Source organism: Mustela putorius, unplaced genomic scaffold (assembly GCF_011764305.1).
Source record: "Mustela putorius furo isolate JIRA1106 unplaced genomic scaffold, ASM1176430v1.1 tig00003845_pilon_pilon_pilon, whole genome shotgun sequence".
In the NCBI taxonomy this organism is placed as follows: Eukaryota; Metazoa; Chordata; class Mammalia; order Carnivora; family Mustelidae; genus Mustela; species Mustela putorius.
Window position 1 is genome coordinate 69,400,539 of NW_025421998.1, and position 22,055 is coordinate 69,422,593.

At 41.9% G+C, this 22,055-nt stretch overlaps 1 protein-coding gene across 3 annotated transcripts in view; it reads right to left on the minus strand.

Annotated features, from left to right (window-relative positions):
- DOCK4 (dedicator of cytokinesis 4) overlaps window positions 1–22,055 on the minus strand; it is a 437,391-nt gene that overhangs the window by 35,196 nt on the left and 380,140 nt on the right. For all 3 annotated transcript variants that reach the window (XM_004741945.3, XM_004741944.3, XM_004741943.3), the window contains 6 exons: window positions 21,449–21,542; window positions 12,736–12,884; window positions 10,963–11,049; window positions 9,073–9,177; window positions 4,216–4,357; window positions 2,584–2,750 (listed from right to left, as the gene is read on the minus strand). In XM_004741945.3, the coding sequence (XP_004742002.2) occupies window positions 2,584–2,750; window positions 4,216–4,357; window positions 9,073–9,177; window positions 10,963–11,049; window positions 12,736–12,884; window positions 21,449–21,542 (744 nt within the window). The remainder of the gene's footprint in view (window positions 1–2,583; window positions 2,751–4,215; window positions 4,358–9,072; window positions 9,178–10,962; window positions 11,050–12,735; window positions 12,885–21,448; window positions 21,543–22,055) is intronic.

The window sequence follows — 22,055 nt, forward strand, 5'->3', positions numbered from 1 at the left end:
TTTCTTTAGTATCCCTTTTAGCCTGTGGGCAATCCCTTCATACTCGTGAAGCTGTCACAGTAAGATACCAGTGACGCTGTGCTCATCATTCCTGTTCTGTGTTGCCGGACAATTTTTCCTTCATGGACTACATGGTCTACTTCACACAGCAAGCTTAAAATAGAGTAATAGGCTACCATGTTACTTCCTTTGCTGGTTCTTTCAAATTCCAATTTAAACCCCCCTCACGCCTTAAGGTCTTTCCATTTTTATCTGGAAGGGGTAATATCAACAGCCAGTCAACACAGGTTTAGAGTAATAACATCCTCAAGGAGGAAAGGTCCATGAAGAATCATACAGATCCATCTTTCTGTTTTAAAGAGGAAGAGGCGAAGCATCAAGGAGGCCATGTGACTCCCCCCCGGGGGGGTACATTCCAATTCCCAGACCCTACCTACTAGAACTTCCGACTTCCTCACTATGCCACATTTTCTCATGCCCATTTCAACTGCCATCATCCAGGAGGATCTGTATTTAAAGAGCTGAGGCTTCCTCTGGCCAGGAGAGCACCCCCATAATACGTGAAGCCACAGCTGCCTTGGTCCTTGGTAAGAGTCACTGTGGATGACAGATTTCTCTTCTGTCAATCCCATTTCTGGATCTATGCCTCATTTTTCTCAAAAGGATAAGAAACTTCACAAAATCCCTGAAATAGTGCCACTTATTCCAGAACAACAGAAAATGGGGGGATTTCTTCGTGTCAGCCACAATATACTGCAAGGAATATGGCAGAGTCCCTGTGACAGCAGTGACAGTGGTGACAGGAAGGTGAGTGGCCAGGGAAGGGCTCAGGGCAAAGAGAAAGGAATGCTTGCAGTGCTGGGGGAGAGCAGAAGGAAGCAGGCAGGCACAGCAGCCGGTGGGGGGAGGACAGCACTTCTCAGAGGAGGTGACACGTGAGCGGAATGCTGAAGAGTGTGTAGGAGTTTGCCAGGCGGAGGGAGGGGGCAGCACGGCAGGCAGCAGGAAGCAGCCCGCGCAGAGGCCTGCAAGAGGCTGGAGAAAGGGAAAGGGCGCAGCAGGAGATGGAGAGGAGAAGTTCAGGGTTGCTCGAGCCCAGAGGGAGGGTGGGTGAGTGGGCTGTGGCACAGATGAAGCTTCCGGAGGGGCACTTTGGTGCCAGATGCCGAGGGCTGGAAGCCCAGGAACAAGGAGCCAGATTTATCATTATTTTCTAGGGGACTGCTATACCACTGATAAAGTGATGGCCATGAGGAAATGTGCTGCAGCAGAAAGGACAAAGGAGAAGGTTCTAGAAGGTGTGGATCGTAGTGGAGGGTCTGCGGGTAGTTAGAATGTGCCTGGCTCCAGTGGACCTCACACTTTCTATTCAGTGAACACAACTGCAATGAAAACTCTATCATAAACTAATGACTGTTAACTGGTTTTGTGGGACACAAAGAAAAATGGAAATTTCCAAAAGGACTAGAAAGTGATCACGAATCTTTTCAATGACATCCTGGTATGGTCTTCCAATAGTTTGTCTTGATAGGTAACCCATCCGACCTCCCTGCACAAGAGGACTGCGCTGGGTTGAGGCCCATTGTGACCCTGCAGAATGACCCCAATTTTAGTATATGTGCTGCCGAAGCGAGCACTGCAGAATGACCCCAGCTTCCCCTTCTGATTGCCGGGCTGTGCCCCATTCCTGGAGCAACTGCTGGGAACTGACATGCAGGCAGAGGCAGCGAGGACAGTTAACATCAGAGGATCTCTGCTAACAGTGTGAGGAGGACCTTTCCCAGATTAAGTAGAGACTCTGTGATGAAGGGAGCTAAGCCAGTTAACCCACAGGAATAGGTCTGTTTTGCATTCTTTGTAGGGGGCAATACTGACTAACCAGGTGTCTACCTGGTCTCACTGGTCACTGATATCAGGGAAAGAAGAGATAATGTACCCTCGGCACAATGCCCCAGTAGGGCTGTGAGCCAGCCCAAGAGAGCTCCAGAGGGCAAGGCTTTTTGCAGCTACTGAGAATGGACAACTCCATACATGCAGGGAGTCTATGGTTTGCTTTCATTCCATGTCTTCTCAGAAGTCCTAATGACACACCATTCTAACCAGAAAAAGCAGGAGATCGCATGGAAATCTTCCAAGGTAATAGCTGTCTACCTAACTGCTTCCTGTCTCAGAATCTTCGTCCCGCTGTCTGTCAAGCATTTTCTACTCACTGTAGACTACTGTATCTGAGAACAAATATCCTGTGATCCCCACAGTTGGTTCAACATGAATGAGTGACAGGGCTAAGCTAAACTGTGACATCTCAGAGATTGGTCTGAGGGCCACCAGCACTGTCACAAAGAAGATGATTCCCAGGCCTTCCGCTCAGACCTACTGAGTCAGGACTCCTGAGCTAAGAACTCGGCTTGGTTAGAAAAGCATCCCACGGCCCTCTGATATACCGTTGAGTTTGAGATCAACGAGACTCAATGATTTCTGGTCCCTTCTGGTTCTATCACTTGACTCTATTCTGTGTAAATACTTATCGTGGGGCTTGTTCCAAAGAGCTCATAGGAAACTGTATGTAATAAGAACGCACGGTACCTTGAATTCATTTTCTTTATCTTTAGTGCCTTTGTGAAATGGTCTGTCATAGCGGAATTTCCAGATGTGGTTCACTTTATAGAAACTTTTGATGTTGTCTGGTACGCCCTCTCTCTGCAGGACCTCCTGGCTCTCCGGGATAGGAGTCACGGCATAGATCTGCAAATCTAGGATTGAAAAGTCAAGGAGGAAACCCGACTTGGCAAACGCCAAGGAAATCTGGCTTGAGCGGAGCTGTGGCAGAGAACCAAGGCTGGGCAACAATCTGCTGTTTCCCTTGGGTCAAAGTCATTTTTTTTTTTTTTTTTTTTGGGTCAAAGTCATTTTAAAAACCGCCAAGAAGATGCCAAGAACTCAGTTCACAACAAATCATTTCTCCAACTACCGGCCTTGAACTAGTTTTAGGTAGGTGATTCTGACAAAGTATCTGGTTAAAATGTCCATACCTTGTGAATTTATTTATCGCTGATTTTTCTTCCTCTTTCTTTTCTTAGTTGGGGGTTGGGTCGGAATGGCTTGGATCTTAGGTACTCAAAATTATATTATTCTAAACCTTGTTTAAGAGACCATTTTATCTTTAGTCCATGCATGGCCCCTCTTAATTTAATGTTTGTAAAATAATGTATAAACATCCATGCAACCATGACCAAGGACATGGCCAGTTCTGACAGTGATTTATATTTACCTGTGTGATGATCTGTGTCTCCAGCCTTCCCACACTTGTGGTATCACTCTCCCAAAGCTTGTACTGATAAGCAAAGTGTTTTTGTGGTTGATACTTTAAAAAGTACATTAAAGGGGTATCACAGGAATCACTGAACACTACATCTAAAACTAACTGATGTACTGTGTGTTGGCTTATTGAATGTAAATCTAAATTTTAAAAAGGAGGTATCCTATTTACTTGTATATTTACCTTCTTCTCTTCTCATTCAAAGAAGGATAGCAAAACCTTTTCCCTTAATTTCTTGCTTCTGCTGCATTTTATTTTCTACTTTGAAATGGTATCCATGATTATCAATGGGCCTTTCTTGTCTTCTCCCAGATCTTAAGTTTAGGGAAGAGAGAGAAGCATTCACGAAGGAGTGCCGGGGTGAATTCCCTTTGTCTCCAGCGCCTGGGTAATTTCAGTTGAGTTGTTCGTATTTAGATAATTGAAGTGTCAATTATATAGCATTCATCAAAGGCTGTCCAAAATGCCATGGCCAAGAATTCCCCAAAGATATTAAGGTACCTCCTTCTCTGCACTTCCTTCCAGAATAAAAATATCAAGGGGAAAGAGGGTGAATGATAGGTGCCATCCACAGGATATGTTGGAGGAAAATTATTCTAAGGGAAATCACTAAAAGAAGCTTTAAAAGCAGGGTGGAGATAGGGAAGATAGGGAAGTTTTAATTAAAAGGAAAAAAAAATTCTTTACCAGAATCCTTAAGGGATTTCCTTTCCACTGACACTGTGACAATAATGAGAATAATTCTGTTCAGAAGGCGCTAAGCTAAAATCAAGATGAGTGAGAAAGAGGGAGAGAGTGGGAACACAGCAAAGGGGCCAGAGGCTTTCCTTGCAGGAAATTGCTCTGCGGCTAACGGCCCGTGGCTCTAGCTGCAGTGCAGCCCGTCTAGGTGTGGATACACTGAGCTTCCGCTTGGAAGATGGTCTCGTCGGGCTGGTTGGCGTGCTGCATGGCGATGGCGTGGGGGAACTCATTCAGCATTCTCTGTTGGAAGGCCTCCAGCCTTTCGTAGTCATGCCCTCGACACACAAACTCCTTATTCTGGAGGCGAAATAAACAAAGAAATGAGGGCGACATAATGGAGTGTGTTAATTACAGAGAGAAGCCAAGAAAGAAGACCCTGGCAGGAAGTGAGCACATGCCTCACATCTATACACAGTAACAGAAAAAAAAAAAAAAAGCAAAGCAATCTGAAAAATTTGCCCAGATATGAAAAATGAGGGGCAAGGATCAGGAACTTTACTCTCCATTGCTTTTGGTCAGAGCCACCAGCATGTGCCATTCCTCCCAGTTCATGTGCTAAGGTGTAAAGAGGCATCAGATTCTCAGAGCACCAAACCATGAATCATGTTCCCTCTAAATGCTAATGAGCGCATATGTTAAAGGTTTTTTTTTGTTTTGTTTTGTTTTCTTGTTTTGTTTTTTACTATAAGCAGAGTTTAGTGGATAAATTCTCAATGTGGAGGGAAAGAAAGTAAATGCGATCTCCAAAAATGCATTTTATTGCATTCTTTATGAAAGCTGCAGAGATGGGCCTCCACACTGGATCGTGCCATGGAAGAAAGGAAAGCTGAGCCAGTTTGCATTCCCACTCTCAGCAGGCCTGGCACTGGAAGCTTCTCTGCCATCACCAACCCAGCTCGGCTTCCTGTGGCCAAGAATCTTATTTACTGGCCCAAACTGAGATTTAGGATTTTCAGGGATTTGCCAAATGTTGGACACATTTTTAAAAAATTTTTGTTGTTGTTGTTGTTCGCTTGTTTGGTAAGATGTGTAAGTACTCTGTGGGCTGGGACTATCTCTTATTCAGGTAGAAATGGTGAAGGTTGTCCTTGAGGTAGGCTAGAGAGCTGGAAAGGACGGCAGGTTTCCTTAAAACACCTCACTGGGGCGCCCTGGTGGCTCAGTTGGTTAAGCCGCTGCTTTTGGCTCAGGTCATGATCCCAGGGTTGTGGGATCGAGTCCTGCATCGGGCTCCTTGCTCAGTGGGGAGCCTGCTTCTCTCTCTGCCTCTGCTCGCTTGTGCTCTCTCTCTCTCTCTCTAATAAATAAATAAAATCTTTAAAAAAAAAAAAAAGCACCTCTCTTTAGGAGAAAGAGGGAGCGGTTCGTGGCCTGAGGAGCTAGCTAAGGCCCAAGGTTCTCAGCATTTCTCAGCCTGATGAGGTTCCTACGATTGAACAAATGCCCTGAGGAACAAATCTGAGCTAGAGGCAGGGGGCTGAGGACTGCAGCTGAGAAAAAGCAGCTGCAGGCAAGCAGAGGAAACAGCGGGGAGTGGGCTCTGAAAAACTGCTGCCAATCCTCACAAACCCTCAAGTCACGATCCTTTGGTAACACAGGCAAAGACGGACTACCTAGAAATCAGGACCCCCACACAATCCTGTGTTTAAGACTTTCTACAGAAAAGAAGGTATACCTTCTGATGCTATATATTTTTTATTCTACTCAAAAGATAATAAATTTGCTTGATACAATAAGACCATGCACATATATCTATGGTGCATATTACAGAAGTCCCCAAATAAATATCCAAGTACTCTAATAACTACAACCTTTTTAAGGCAATGCTTACATATTATAGCAGTTTATAAAACCAGGGGTTACTTTAAGCATATAATCATTCAGCAGTGTTAGGAAGTCATCCTGAAATGAATTTGGGGATACAATGGAGTTGTCAAGAAATGAAAAGGAATGAAGCATTTCCCCCATCAATACATTTTTTTTTTTAAATCACAGCTTTGAGATACAGTTCACATACCATAAAATATACCCTTTTGAAAGTTTTTAGTATATTCACAGAGCAACTATCACGACTATTGAACGTGAGAACATTTCATTACCCTGAAGAGAAACTCGTACCCATGCGCAGTCGCTCCCTGTTTCCTCCGCCAACCCCCGACCTCTGAAACCACTTATCTACTTGCTGTGTCTATGGGTTTGCCCATTCTGGACATTTCATACAAATGGAATCATACAACATGTAGTCTTTTGTGACTGGCTTCTTTCACTTAACATGTACTTAAGGTTCGTCCACTTTGTAGCATATGTAAGTACTTCATTCCTTCCTTATTGCTAAATATCCCACTGCATAGATATACCATATGTTGTTTATCCATTCATCACCAGCTGATAGATATTTGGGCTGCTTCTAGTTTTTGGCAATAGTGAATAATGTTGCTATGAACATTTGTGTAGAGTTCTTTGTGTGAACATATGTTTTCAATTCTCTTGAGTATATACCTAGGAGTAGAATTGCTGGGTCACATTTGTTCACACTTAAATTTTTTTAATTGTCTTTTTCTTCTGAAAAGGAAATACATATCTCTGGTAAAAACAAAACAAAGCAAAACAAAACAAAAACCCAAACAGTAGAGAGCATACAATGAAAAGTCAATCTCTCATCCTTGACCTTGGTCATTCTCTTCAGACAAATCACTACTCAGAGATACCCTGTGCATAAAGAGATGGTCAATTTTTCATAAGGGTTAAAAAAAAAACTATTTAGATCATATGCTTATATAAATGTATTAATTTATTGCAACTTCAAAAATTATCTTGGAATTTATCAATGAGGAAATCTTTAATGTTGATATTTGCTTGTTTTTTAATTGATGGACAGACTAGAATCTGATTTCCTAAAAAGAGATCCAGCCCCATAATTCTGAAAAGTGTGGTGCCCTTTAGAAACCAATAGAGGGTGACCCTTCTCTTCGTTTTGAAGAAAATGCCATTTTCTTCAAAAATGGCAAAAAAAAAAAAAAAACCCAACAGAAAATGCTGTTTTGAAAAGACTATTAACATAGGTTGATTTATTCCAATCGACTTTGTAATAAAATTTATTTTATTAGCCAATTCAGTTTTCTACTTTGCTAAATTCTCTTTAAAATTGTGGCTCCTAAACTACTTCTGATTAAAAAAAAAAAAAGCTTTACACTTTTAATTATCACGGTTTCATTTATAAGATAAATGGGTCTAAGTCTAAGATACTTCACAGTGCACTTGCTAGCTGAACTCAGAATTTGATCAATATGACCACATTATGACTATAATATGACTTTTGCAGGCCCCTTCCTCTATAAAAATGTATTAAAAGTCATACTGAGAGACTGATTTGGTATAGGGACAAATAAATACATAATCTAATGTATAATATACAAGTTAATATACATTATAACAAGTTCTTCAGCCAAAAAAACCTCACTTTTTTCTTCTGATCTTTAAAAGAAATTAAAATACTTTTGTAGGCAATATTATGAATTATAAACACTGTACCCTGAGTATCATGAGGAAGAAAAAGTAATCTTCTACTTTGCCTGATTTTGAGCCAAGAAAGGAAGGGGATGTGCTGCACCAGAGTCACGTCTGGACCTTCCTGTGGGGTCTCCAGCCCTCTGTGCTAGACTGGCCCCCTTCTCCCACCACAAGGATCCTGGCCATGTACACTAGGAAGGGGGCTGCTGATGACAGCCCTGGCCTAGAATGTCCACTTTCAAAACTCAGTCTTTCAAAGTCAGCAAGTGTCCTAAATTTATCTCTGTTTTTGATCCAGAATCAAGCTTTCCTCTGTCCTCAGGTCCATCTGCAGAGTCAGCTTTGTGACCATCTACACCAACATGCAGACTCCCTTTTAACCCAACAAGGAGATTTGACTCACGTCTGCATGGCACCAAAATACACAGTCCCTTCAACCAACATGTCATTTGAGTGTATGCTCAATGTAACACTAAAATGAATTTTTGCTCATGGTGTTTGGAAAATGTGGGCTCTAGTTCTATATTTAGTGTGCATGTATATACATACAAACTTTATAGGTAAATATATAAATTAACAAATACATATAAAACTCTCATTCTAAAAGGGAGACAAGTTAAAGTTGTTTGTTTAATAACAAATAACAAAGTCCAGTCTTCCTCTTCTCCCTCCTCCTCCAAGTACCCCCGTCTTATACGTATTCATAAGTGCTGGCAGTTACAGCAGGATACAGGGCCACACAGTTACCAAAGCATTTGTATGCTGAGATTTAGAGTTTGGAATGAATTCACTCAATTTCTAAAGTATTCCCAAAACTTTTCCTCAGTTACGTGGGGAGGTACATTTCCTCTCTTCTCATATAAGTAAGTGTAAGTAAGATTTTATACCATGAAGGGTTAAGATAAGCCTTCAAGCTTGTAACATACAACTTGGCACAATGTAAAAAATGGTAAGAACAGAGTCAAGTATTTTATGATCCACAAGGTACCTTAGTGTCTAGAAGACTTACTTTAGTAGAATTAGTTTATACTAGCAATAAATAGCATCTCTTGGCTGGGTGACATTTACCTTTTCACAAAACCACTAACTGGGCTCTTTACGTGATTCTGGAGGGAGTTTCTACGGGACGTGAGACTGCAGTGTTTTATGTCACCTGCAATGCCTTGACATTTTTCTCTGCTGCTAACTCTATGGACATCACAGACTGCACAGAATAGTAAACAGCAGTCCCACAGGGGAGCAGCTATAGTGACCAAAGACTGCTCATAAGATATAGTGCATTTAGAAATTTAGAAAAAAAAAATAAAACTATTGTTTGATAACTTGGGAAATTATTCAAAACAAGGTATTCTAGATTTAGTACGGTGTCTGCACACTAAAAACATTAAAGGAAAATCTCTTATTGTTCTAAAAGGACAAAATGTCTTCAAACATCTTGGTTTTCTTGAGTGGCATATCTATTTTAGAAGTATAACAACAAATTAAATAGTGTATTAACTTACTCTTAAGAAGAATGGAAATTTTTTCCCGTAAAATCCAACTCTGAAGAACTCTGGTTCAAGACGTTGCTGGTCCATAATCTTGTCATACAAAGAGGCTTCCATCATCTAGGAAAGCAGAAGAGAATTCTAAGAATTTTACCTCATCCTTCAGCTCTCCCTGTTTCTAGAAGAGGATATTTATTCTTTATGAAGAAGAACTTAATTGTAGTGTTCAGTTTTCAGAAAAGAAGGTTTAACTCCCTTTTTATGCTTTAAGGCAGGGATCAGCAAAATGATTCTGGAAATGGCCAGAGAATAAAGAATATAGGCTTTTCAGGCCATATGGTCCCTGTCATAACCGCTCAGTCCTGCCAGTTACACTGGCTACAGGTTGCTGACCCTGCCTTTAAAGGATCAAATATTATTCCACGTTCTCACCAAAGAAAATAATTTCTATGCACAAAGCCTATCAAGAAAATATTTTCTTCACAATTAAATGAAGATGAACATGAATTTTTTTAAAAAAATGAATGAACTATTAGAGGCCCAATCTTTCTGGAAAATTCTAGCACTAGATGTACTCACCTGTGGATTTGGTTCTTCTTGGTCATGGTAATTCAGGACATTTGGAAGGTGCAAGCTTGCACAGGCTGAACAGGGATAAACCGAACCCGAGGAGACCCATCATGCAAAGTGCTGTCTGGGCTGAAAACTCTTAAGTGTATCTCTAACAATGTCGGCACTATGACGCACATAAAGCTTATGGTTTTCCATTCATGGTATTATCATCCCCAGGGTTTATAGAGAAAGACTAATATTGCTCTTGAAAACTTCTCCCCCTCCCCCTGCCTCCACTAACAGCACCCCAAAGAGCAGTTGGCATGAAGTGTAATGCTCTCGGTTTATAAAAATCGGAGTGACTATGGTACCCAAGGGCTCTCCCGGGTAAACACTATAACCTCGCTTCTGTTACAGGGGGTGTATGCCAAGAGAAGCACAGACATGTTTTTATATAGAACCGCAGTGCCTGCCAGAGCTAGCATGATGGACTGAAGTTGAAACAAGGTTTTTGTTTTTTTTTCTTCTTCGTTGATTTTCATGTTAGGAGAAACATTGATGAACTTCTGGCATGAAATACTATACCAGCTCCTGCAGGCTGAGTGAGCTACTTGTGGGGTATGGGGTTTTACGAGCTGTTAAAGGTTGACAATTTCATCTCATAAACCCCTACTGCAGAATTAAAAGGCAACATTATAATCTTTCTATTTTAGAAACCCTGCAGAACTTAAGTATGATAAGAGGACACAAAATGATCATGGCTCTGAAGAGTAAGGACTCAGGGAGCAAGAGGGACCCATTTGAACCTGAAAAGAAAAGAAGGGACAAAATGTTTGGTTCAGGAGCACAGAATACTGAACTCCCTGGGTTCTTGGGTACCAAGCCCTTGGTTCTGGTATCGCACATAACACATGTTGCTACAGCTAAAGAAAGAAGACATCTGTAGAATTTAGCCTTGAAGTGGTCGGAAATGGGTCAGCTAGCCACGTCTACTGTTTGTGCAGACTGGGGTCTAAGAATGGTACATTGTGGTAGAGATTTGCCGACAAGCGAGCGTCTCTTCAAACAGCACAGAGACTTCTCAGCAAACGAAAAGAATCAATCATGGATTAGATTGCACACTGCAGACGTGATGTTTAGAAGAGATCAAAGGCTCACTTCCATGTACTAATTAGAAGCCTTCGCTGTTTCTCTGTTTTAACACTGAGTACGCTGCAGAGGAAAGACTTCCCTTAAACAAGCTTTCTGCACGACAGGTCGGGATGATCACAAAGTTAGTTTTACAGAACGATACTGGAAAGTGAATGACAAAAGTATGCCTTTGCCTGATGGGCGTGCATCCAGGCTCCTTACCCTCATCTTGCTCAGGTTTCTGTAGTCATAATAACTCTCATACTGTTCCGCGATCTTCCGGCACAAGACGATGCCATTCTCCCAACACTGTGGACAAACAAATGATACAAACATGAATGGTCCCACAACATTCACTCATTTCCACCCAGAGGACAGAGTGGGACTGCTTTCAGAACACCAGGTCTAACTTCTTAATCTCTACAGTCTACCTTGAATAGTACCACTGCCACTTGAAGCTTGATACCAGCATGCAATTAACATGTAAATTATTAAAAATCTTTAGGAAGTGAGAAAATACAATCCACCACAACAGGCATGAACATATGGTGTGCAAACATTTTCTGGAACCATGTCAGAATCATCATCTTGAAATAACTACAGTTCCACAATGGCCAAGTAGATGAATAAACGGGCCCTCGGTGCTAAGGGGGGAATTACCACTGACCCCTAAGGCCCAATTATCCACAGCTGGCATGCTCGAGCCCTTGCTTGGCTCAACTGCACTTGTAAATTGTGAGGATCTAACCCAGCTGGTTACTCTCGGCAGAAATGCAAAAATTCTTTCTTCTAGCCCAAGGGTCATCAAACTTTTTCTACACAAGGCCAGACAGTAAATAATTCGGGCTTGGTGGGCGACACGGTCCTTGTCACAACTACCCAACTCCACCATTAAAGCACAAAAGCAGGCACAGTGAATAAGCGTGTCTGTGCTGTAATAACATTATTATCTAGGAACACCGAAATGCGAATTTCATGTAATTTTCATCTGTCAGATATTCTTTTTCTTGCCATATCTTTCAAACACTTTCAAATGTAAAAGCAATTCTTAGGATGTGGGTGGTGCATAAATGCTGGGGGCTGAGCCATTCGACACATGGGCCATCGTTTGTAACCCCCGATCTAGTGAAAAACCCTTTGAAGGGCCAAAACAAGCACAACAGGATTTTATAACAGCTTATAGATGGAAACTTCACTGGAGGAGGACACAAAGGCATTTCCTTGCTATTAATGTAACAAATCATATGTCAGGGTATTTAGATACATAATAAAGGACGATAGGAAAGAGGCAATTTCCTTGCATCAAGTTATGCAATTATGTTTTGTAAAAGGACAGCCGCTGTTTGTATTTTCGTCTCCTGTTTAACCTTGGCATTTTGGGAGATATATTTAAATCTAAGACACGTATCACCAAAGCACCCAAATGTTCAAATCAAATAAACAACTGTGGTCAGATCCTTAAGTTTTCCTAAAGGGTATTGTAAGCCCTTGAGGAGGGAGACAGAGTGGAGTGAGGTAATGGGCTGAATGGCATCATCAGGTCAGTGGGATCTTTTAAATATATGATGGGATGCCATAACATTCTTTAAACAAAGTCAGTTTCATTTATCTTCCCTTACCAAAAAAGTGGAATGGGGCAGAATGCATGCTAATTTGGGGAGGTAGCTGAGGGGTGGTTTTTCAGAGAATCAAATGCGTAGGTGTCAAAACCTCCAGACCAGTGTTTCTCAAAGTATGGCCCCAAATTTGTACACACGGCAATGTCAAGTCCTTGTTGAAGCCACAAAATCCCCTGCCTCATGCCAGACATACCCAGTCAGAATGCCTAGAGGTGGGACCTGGGGATTTTAGCAAACTCTTGGGTATTTTTAATCCTCATTAAAATCTGAGGGTACCTGGCTTGAGGAGGTGGACATGAAAAAACTATGAATGAATGGAAACATGACACCAACACAACCGCCTTGAGAGAGACCATGGGTGGGGAAGGCTACTTACTTTGCCTCGGTCAAAATTCTGGATGATAGCAAGGTGCAGGTGCTCCTTGCGTTGCCATTCTGTCTGCATGGGGTAGGTCAGGAACTCCCGGAGGGGCCGATCCGACCACTCCAACAGCTCATCGTATAATAGGAGAGTATATGCAGCCTCTGAAAGTTGAGTGGGAAGGAAATGATCAAGACAGGATCCCAAACAGCTTCCCCTCAAATGCAGCTGGCTTGGGGCAAATTGCAAAAACCATTTTTTGAATTTCATGATAATGAAGAAAAATGTTCACAACAGATGCAAGAGCCAGTTCACAAGTGATGACTTCCCCCTGGAAGATGGAATTTTCAGAGATTTGCATTTCATCTTTTGGCTCCCTATATTCATCCCCACCCCACCCCCATTTCTCTCTTTCTCTTTTCCCTCTTTCTTGCCTTCTCTTCCTTCCCATCCCTCTTCCTTATTTCTACGACGCCTCTATGCTGCTGGCATCATAAAAATGTTTGAGGATATATTGTTGGAGCTCATTCAGAGGAACAGGGAGACATGCCTTTGACTGCTGGGGATGTTCACTGGTAAATCCCTTGGGGGAGGCTACAGGCATCTTCCAAAGGGTGTGCTTAGGAAACAAGAAATGGTAATTAAATTCTTCTTGATAATAAAAGGCTGAAAAAGTTCTCTCTTTACAGAGAGAGGACTGTTGTGCATTGTGTGATACAACCCTCAGTTGGCCCCCAGAATCTTTAGTAATGGTTACTGAAGTCATTACGTGTTGGTGCAGTTGGGATTTCTTGGGAAAACATGTAAAGTGGTGGTATTCTGTATACACACATGGAAATAGTAATCCGCAGGCTAGGCACAGTTCATAGGTAGTGTCCTTAAGAGAATACTTGCCATTCTGTAGATCTCTTCCTGAATCTTAACTATGGCCAAGCAGATCGATAGGAACCAGAGTTCCTCTGTCACTGATGAAGGACTACAATAATTATTTTTTTTTCCTTTAATATTGTAATGGCCAACTCATTTATTAAACGGAATAAAGTAGACGAACCCTTAAGTTATTAATCCATTTAATGACCATCCCTGTATGTCTCTTAAAGATGTAGTATTTTGTGCCAGGGCGGTACAGTCGGCTGGGTGCCCGACTGTGGATTTCAGCTTGGGTCATCATCTCGGGGTCATGAGCTCCAGCCCTGCGTGGGGCTCCATGCTCAGTGCAGTCTGCCTGAGAGTCTCTCTCCTCTCTTTGCCCCTCCCGCTCGAGCTCTCTCCCTCCTCAATAAATAAATAATCTTTTAAAAAAATGTAATAGTAGCTTTTAACACAATATCAATAAATGGTCATTCTTAGTCTTCATTTATTTGCCTTAAGAGGAACTATACATAAAGCTCCCAAGTAGCAGGTTAAGTGCTATTACCACAATGTGGTCATCTCAGTGTGTAACATGAAGTTGTAATAAGAAAGGCCTGGGTCCCTATCCCTTTTCTCTTGCCTTTTACTTGTGCAAGTCCTGTGAGGCACAGGCTCTGGCCTTTTTTCTTTGTGATTACCTTTGGTGAGCTTAGTCTCCTGGCTTCAATAACTGCAAAAGCTTTCATAGTCCACCAGCAGTCCCTTACTCTCCTCTGTTCAGTCTGCACACTGTTACCAGTCTGACCTTTCAACTGCAAAGGATCGTATTGCTCCCCTGGTTCCAAGCAGCCCGTGACTTGCAACAGCTAACAATAAATGTAGCTTTCAGAAAGGGACAGAGTAGGCTGGCCACGATCTGGTCCCTACCAACCTCTGCTCACATTTCCCAGTGTCCCTCCACACAGCACACATAAGATGGAGCTCAGCGCTTTCTCCTGAGAAGCCTCCAGCCTCCGTGGCTGGAGTCCCTTGGCCCCATCAGAGGCTTCTGCTGAAGGAAACACAATGCCTCCTTATCCGGAGGCAGCGGTACAAGAAAGCTGCCCATACAGGGACAGAGGCACCTTCCGTTTAATGGACACTTGCCAAATTCTATCTTGTGGAAGGTGAATGTGAGGCGGACAGAGGAGAGTATCCGCTAAAGGGTGCTGGCTAACTGGGCAGTTGCAGAAACAGAGCTGAATGGCCACACCGTTGGTTGCCAGCCATGAAGACTGGTTTTGATGGGACAGGAATGCTAATAATAATGGTGAGATGGGCGCTGGGTCTGAGGAGCTTCTAGTTTCCTGGGGCCTCCTGAGAGGACTTCCTGATCTTTCATTCCTTATACAGCCTTATAACAAATGCTCAGCATCTAACAAAGCCCTGTGTGTGTCCTTGTTCCTCTGTCTACGTGAATAATCCACGGTTCCCTTCATTTACCACAGAGGTGACACCTGCAGGCCTTCAAAGATTCTCTCCTTCAAGATTTGGCCCTGTACTGTGGAATAGCTCCTTTTTCTCTTAATACACAGCTCTGGAATGATCACTTTTGTCTCTCAGTTTTCTTTTGTTTCTCCCCCAATACCTGAGATTTCAAAAAAATATCCTTGCGGCTAATCATTTCACAGTGAAAAGGATGACCAAGCACCCCTTCCTCCAGCTGAAGCCTTCAGCTGCCCACAGGTGGTGACTGAAAGAGCTATGAAGGTCAAATTCCTGGAGGCAGAAAGTAGCATGGTGGATGCCAGGGACTGGAGGGAGCAGAAAATGGGAAGCTACTGTTTCATGGGTACACGGTTTTGGTTTGCGCCTATGATAAAGTTCTGGAGAGCCGGAGCGGGGATGGTTGTGCAACCACGGGAATTCACGACGTGCCAACGGACTTAAAGACGGGTAAGACAGTAAATTCTGTGGTACGTATATTTTACCATAATAAAAAAAATTACAAGGGTGGGAGGCAACAAAGCATTTTTAGCTCATCTCAACTGCTTTCCAAATCATGCTTGCCCTGGGGCAGTCCAGGGACGAGGGGTAGATGGGGAGTGGGTATGCCGTCACCGAGTCCGGGAGGGCAAGCTGGGATTGGCAAGGCATCACAAGAATGGTGACATGGAAAGGCGTGGAGTAAGTGACACCTGTCTCAGAAACTGATTCAGGAAAAGGATGATATCTCTCAGGGGTCAGGTGTGTGAAGGAAGCTACAGAAACTTTCCACAAAAGCAAACAGATATACCCTTTGAGGTGTGACCAACATAGGACAATACTGTGACAGATTTTAAACACATTAGCAAACTGTAGATGTTTTATTGCAATACATCGGATATTTATACTTTTGCATCTTAAGACAACAACAGTATGTACTGAAGAGGGAAGAATGAATCACATCGCAAATTTCCAGCAGTTTTTAAAAAAGTACTTAGAATTTTGAACAAAAGGCACCGCCACATAATTAAACATGGGCCATCTTGCTCCATCATCGTGACAAGAGTATAGTGAGGACACCCACATGTGACAAGAAAAAACAAAACATGAGAAGATAAGGCATAAATTACGAATGGAGAGCACCGTCACAAAAGGCTGCAAAGGGTTAAAGCCATTTAAACAGAATGCTCTAAAGATAGAAAAGTTTCCCCATTAATTTCAATTTCTTCAAGGACACACAAAAATGAGGACAGAGGAGAAATGAGTATAATGTGGTAGGTGAGGAGGACTTATTTCTTATGACTTTGGGGAAAATAAATACTGCAAGTTCAGTAAACAAATTAAAGAAAACCAATTTGCCCACTTCTAAAATATAATCAGACAGATTTGGACTCTGTTTCAGAGAACAGTTACATAGCTGGAAGAGCTTGTCCTTAGTTTCCTCCCTCATTCTTTTTTTTTTTTTTTTTTTTTTTTAATATTTTATTTATTTATTTGACAGAGAGAAATCACAAGTAGATGGAGAGGCAGGCAGAGAGAGAGAGAGAGAGGGAAGCGGGCTCAGCAGGGAGCCCGATGCGGGACTCGATCCCAGGACCCTGAGATCATGACCTGAGCCGAAGGCAGCGGCTTAACCCACTGAGCCACCCAGGCGCCCCCTCATTTCTTTTTTAATGGACTTTAAAATAACTCCACTAGGTGGTTTTCTTTGCTATAAAAACTAGCTCAAAATGTGGCTACTAACTACTATAAAAATGGTCATTTAAACTTTCAGACAACATACCTCCAAAATCTTAGTCTATTTAATCAAAACCATCAGCACCTCTGTGTGAAGATATATATAACCAATATTGAAGGAGAAAAATTTCTGTAGGTTTTAAAATTTAACTGAGTAAATTTACTGGTGATGCATTTATTTAAATCTCACATTGTAGGGGTGCCTGGGTGGCTTAGTGGGTTAAGCGTCAGACTTTTGGTTTTAGCTCAGGTCATGATCTCAGGTCCTGAGATCCAACCCAGTGTCAGGCTCCACACTGGGTATCAGGCCTTGAGATGCTCTCTCTCCCTCTGTCCCCACCCCCACTACTCCCATGCTCATGCATTTGCCCTCTCTCTCTAAAAAAAAAAGAAAAAAGAATCTTACATGGGGGCGCTTGGGTGGCTCAGTGGGTTAAAGCCTCTGCCTTCGTCTCAGGTCATGATCCTGGGGTTGAGCCCCACATCAGGCTCCCTGCTCGGCGGGAGCCTGCTCCCCACCCCAACTCTCTGCCTGCCTCTCTGCCTACTTGTGATCTCTATCAAATAAATAAATACAATCTTAAAAAAAAAATCTCACATGGCTGGGTACTAAAATGAGAACACTAAGAAGAAGAAAACATCATCCCTGTCTTCAAGGAATTCACCCTTTAACTGGAGATACTTCTACCTACCTGTGTATGCATAGAAACATACACAAACACATACACACATAACACACCCCTTATATAACTATTAAAAACAATGTGGTGGGGCGCCTAGGTGGCTCAGTTGGTTAGAGGCTGCCTTCAGCTCAGGTCATGATCTCGGGGTCCTGGGATCAAGTCCCATATCAGGCTCCTTGCTCAGTGGGGAGCCTGTTTCTCCCCCTGCTTGTGCTCTCTGACAAATAAATAATTAAAATCTAAAAACAAAACAACAATGTGGTCAGTGCTTTAATGAAATTTGAAAAAGATGAAAAAGAGTTGGAACCATGAACTCAGCTCAAGAGAGAGGGATGGGGGGCGGGGCATGGAGTTGCTGTGGGAAAGAAAAGGAAAAAGAATTCCAGGAAAAGATGGTAAAGACGCATGCCCTGAAGGATGAAGACAGGGAATGTAGCCCCGAGTGGTAAGATGAGGCTGCACAGATTGGTAATGGTTTTACCATGATAGACCTTGCATAAAGAGCTTGAACTATTTTTTTTCTTTTTTCTTTAGAAACTGTACCAATTGAAAATGGTTATATCTGGAGAAGGGGCTGGTAAAATTGCCTTACAGGGCCAGGCAGTAAAACAGTTACAGTTATAATAATTTATAATCTGGCATATGGTCATTGCAACTATTTAGTTCTGCCTTTTGTAGGCGCAAAAGCAGCCACAGACAATGGCCGCGTAAGTGGGTGTGGCTGAGTTCTAATAAAACTTTCTTTACAAAATCAGGTGGCTGGTCTGCAGGCTGTAGTTTCTGTCCCCTGTTCTGGTGCTAATTAAGAAACAGCCGGGGAGCGGGGCGGGGTGGGGGGGGGAGGAAACAACCCAGGTGTGAGATGATGAAGGCCTAACTGAGGCAGAGTGAGTGGGAACAGTGAAAAGGACGTGGCTTTGAGAGATTGTTAAGAAGGGAAATCACCAGAAAATGGTGACTGATTATTTGAGGGAGGCTCAGAGATACCAAAGAGCACATCAAGGTCTCCACACTGAGAAACAGAGATGCATTAATCGATACAGGGAAATTATAGCTGGAAGCATTATTTAAAATTTGGCCACACAAGGACCATTTCAGAAAGGATCACTTTCTTTTAAAGCTGGAGAAGAGGCCACAATTCAGGAGTTCCTGGGAAGAACAGTGCGGCAAAAGACTCAGATTTATAGTTCCTACATTCAGTTAAAGGGTTCTTTTCTGGTTACGATATGTGAGCTCTTTGCATCGTATCTTTCCCCCACTAAAAACCCTAGGCAGGATATATAAGGCAACTCTTGGAAGACTCTGAAGAGTAAATGAGAGAAGGTGGGCAGAGTAAGAAAATCAATACTGAAAGAATGACCATAGAATAGTGAGTTTGCGGTTTTTATTTTTTCGCCTTTCATATCTCCTGGCTTCGCTGTCCTGGTCTCCTGGAACTACAAAGGGAAACGGACATAAAAAGCTCCCCAGGAAAGCTCCTCTGGTCAGAGGACTGAGAAGAGAACCCTCCTGGGGTTTGGAGTCCTTTTGACCCTTCTAGCTTCCTTTGAGTCCTGGGAACTAGCGCAAAGCTGCAGAGTGCACAGTGTGGGCATCATGGCAGCAGAGGCGTCCATGGGTTTTTTTATGTTTGGTGCTTGGCCCCCAGAAGACCAGCTGTCGGGAATGCATCCCAATGTAGGGAGGATCAAGTCTTGGCTTTTACTAATTTGCTTCAGATTAAGTGAGAGTGCTAGGAAAAGGAGTCCTTGGGAGATAGTAAAAGTGAGGAAGATCACAGAGAGAAAGGGATTTTTAAATGTTGCGTACAATGTCCTGAGCTCACTTGCAAGCTGCACGTATATTGAACAGACAAGAATCAATATAACAAAGATTTTGAGACATGAACTATGGTACAGACCACTGGTTAGGTCCCAGGCTCTCTCCAGGTGACATATATGTGGGACAGACCAGAACAGTATGGAAAGGCTTTGAAAACTAAGCTAACATTGGAATCACAACCTTCAGAAGGTGGTTTAGGACTTGAGGTTTGAATCTAATTGGACTATCTGCTGAAATTAAAAAAACCCTCAATATTCTCCAGGTTTCACCAGAACCCAGAGTCTCATAATATTCAAAACGTTCGTGAAACAACCCCAAATGACTTGACATTCAAAGAAACAGGATAACCAAAAAAATTTCCAAGGAAAAAGGCAATTAACAGAGGCTAACCCCAAGATTCAGCTGTTGGATTTACAGAAATACTATGAAGAAGTTATTATAACCACGCTCCTTCAAGTAAAAGTGAACACTCTTGAACAGAAAGATACAAGTTCCCTATAAAGAAATGGAAACTAAGAAAAAAGAAAAAAGAAAGAAAGAAAGAAAGAAAGAAAGAAAGAAAGAAAGAAAAAGAAAAGAAAAAAGTAAAAGAAATTTTACAAATGGGTAATACAGTAACAAAAAATTTCACTGGAAGGGTTCAGTAGCTGAATGGAAATGGCACAGAAGAGCCAATCGACTTGTATACGGATCAACAGAAATGATCTAATTTGAACAAGAAAGAAGAAAAACTGGGAAAGAAAAATGAACAGAGACCCAAGAATTTACAGAATACCAAAAGGCCTAACATTCATGTCACTTGTAGTTCCAAAAGAGGACCAGTGCAGAAAATACATTTGAGGAAATAATGCCAGAAAACCTCCCAAATCTGGTGAAGGAAATAAGTCTATAAATTCAAGAAACACTGTGGACCCAGACAGGATAATCTTAAAGAAAGCCATGACCATATACATCATAATCAAACTGCCAGAAACTGAAGATAAAGTCTTGAAAGCAACCTTACACATTATACACAGGGACACAATTTAGGTGACTCCTGATCTCGCATCAGAAACCATGGAGGCCAGAAGACAGCAGGGCAATGTTTTCCAAGTACTGAAACAAAAGAACTATCCACCTAGAATTTGATAACCAGCAGATGTATCCTTCAGGGGTAAAGGCAAAACGAAGACTTCTCTGACGAAGGAACACAACGAGAATTCTTCATTGCTAGGTTTACTATTTTGTTGTTGTTCTGTTTTTGAAGATTTTATTTATTTATTTATTTATTTATTTATTTATTTATTTGAGAAAGAAAGAATCTGAAGCAGACTCTGCACCGACCACGACCGCAGAGCCGTACTCGGGACTTGATCCCACAACTGTGCAAGTGTGACCTGAGCGGAAACCAAGAGTCAGCAGCCCAACTGACTGAGCCACCCAGGCACCCTCCACCACTGGAACTACTTTAAAGAAAGACTCTTTAGGTTGAATAAAATGATAACAAAGAGGAACTGAGAACTTCCATGAAGGAAGAATGAGCAACACAAACAGTAAATATATGAGCAACAAAGACAGACCATTTAATCCTCTAAATTCTTTAAAATAGGTATGACTGTGGGGGCGCCTGGGTGGCTCAGTGGGTTAAAGCCTCTGCCTTCGGCTCAGGTCATGATCTCAGGGTCCTGGGATTGAGCCCCGCATCGGGCTCTCTGCTCAGCAGGAGCCTGCTTCCTCCTCTCTCTCTGCCTGCCTCTCTGCCTACTTGTGATCTCTGTCAAATAAATAAATAAAATCTTTAAAAAATAAAATAGGTATGACTGTTAACGTAAAAATTATGGCATTATCTGGTGGGGTTTCCAATGTATGCATACACAATATGTAGGGGAGCTACAACATAACATTATTTAACTAGAAGTGGTAAAATACCAACTGTAAGTAGGCTCCAAAAAGTGAGATACATATTTTGTACTCCCAAAAGCAACCTCCAAAAAACAATGCTGAGAGATAGAGTAAAAAAGCCAATAAATTAAAATGGAGTACCTAGAAAAATAGATCCAATGGAAAATTTCCATTATAAAGGACAAATGCTTGAGTTCCCACCTCTAATTATACAAAGCAAAGGACAGACCATGTACGATACACCAGTGTCCAGCCCACTCTCCCCAGCCGGAGCCAAAGGACAGAATTACCTGTGAAGTTTTGTGCTTTGAGATGCAGATCATAGAGTTTGTGGATGTAGCGTATATACATCTCTTCCTTGTTTAGTTCAGTCTTATAGAAGTTCTATAAAAAAGAATACAAGTATGGATTGTTCCTCAACAATCAGGTTTGCAAACAGCTGCTTTTTACTCTGTGAAGTTCCATGTTTGGAACTACAAGAATGGACACATTTTTCCATACGAATGTCTTTTTAAAAATTAAGGAAGGAGGCCCAGCGCTATACTCTTAATGCATCGTTATGTTAAACATTACCTAGCAATTTATTGGATAAGTTGGTAACGCTTGGGGAACCTTACTGCCAGCAACTCACATTTATTTTGCACTCTATTATTTTTTTGTTGGTTTTACTGCCTAGTCAACTAAAAATATATTAAAAATAACAGTGATTAATCCACTTGTTAAACCCGAGCACTGATATTCAAAGCATAGCTTAATTTCAAATTTCAAACATATTTTGCTCTGAAGAAAAAAAAGTTTCTAAGATCTATATAAGTAAGGATGAGTAAAAATAATGTAAAAGCATTTTTTTTCTTTCCCTGAAAAATCATGTAAAAGAGGATAAATGAAAATGCTCTT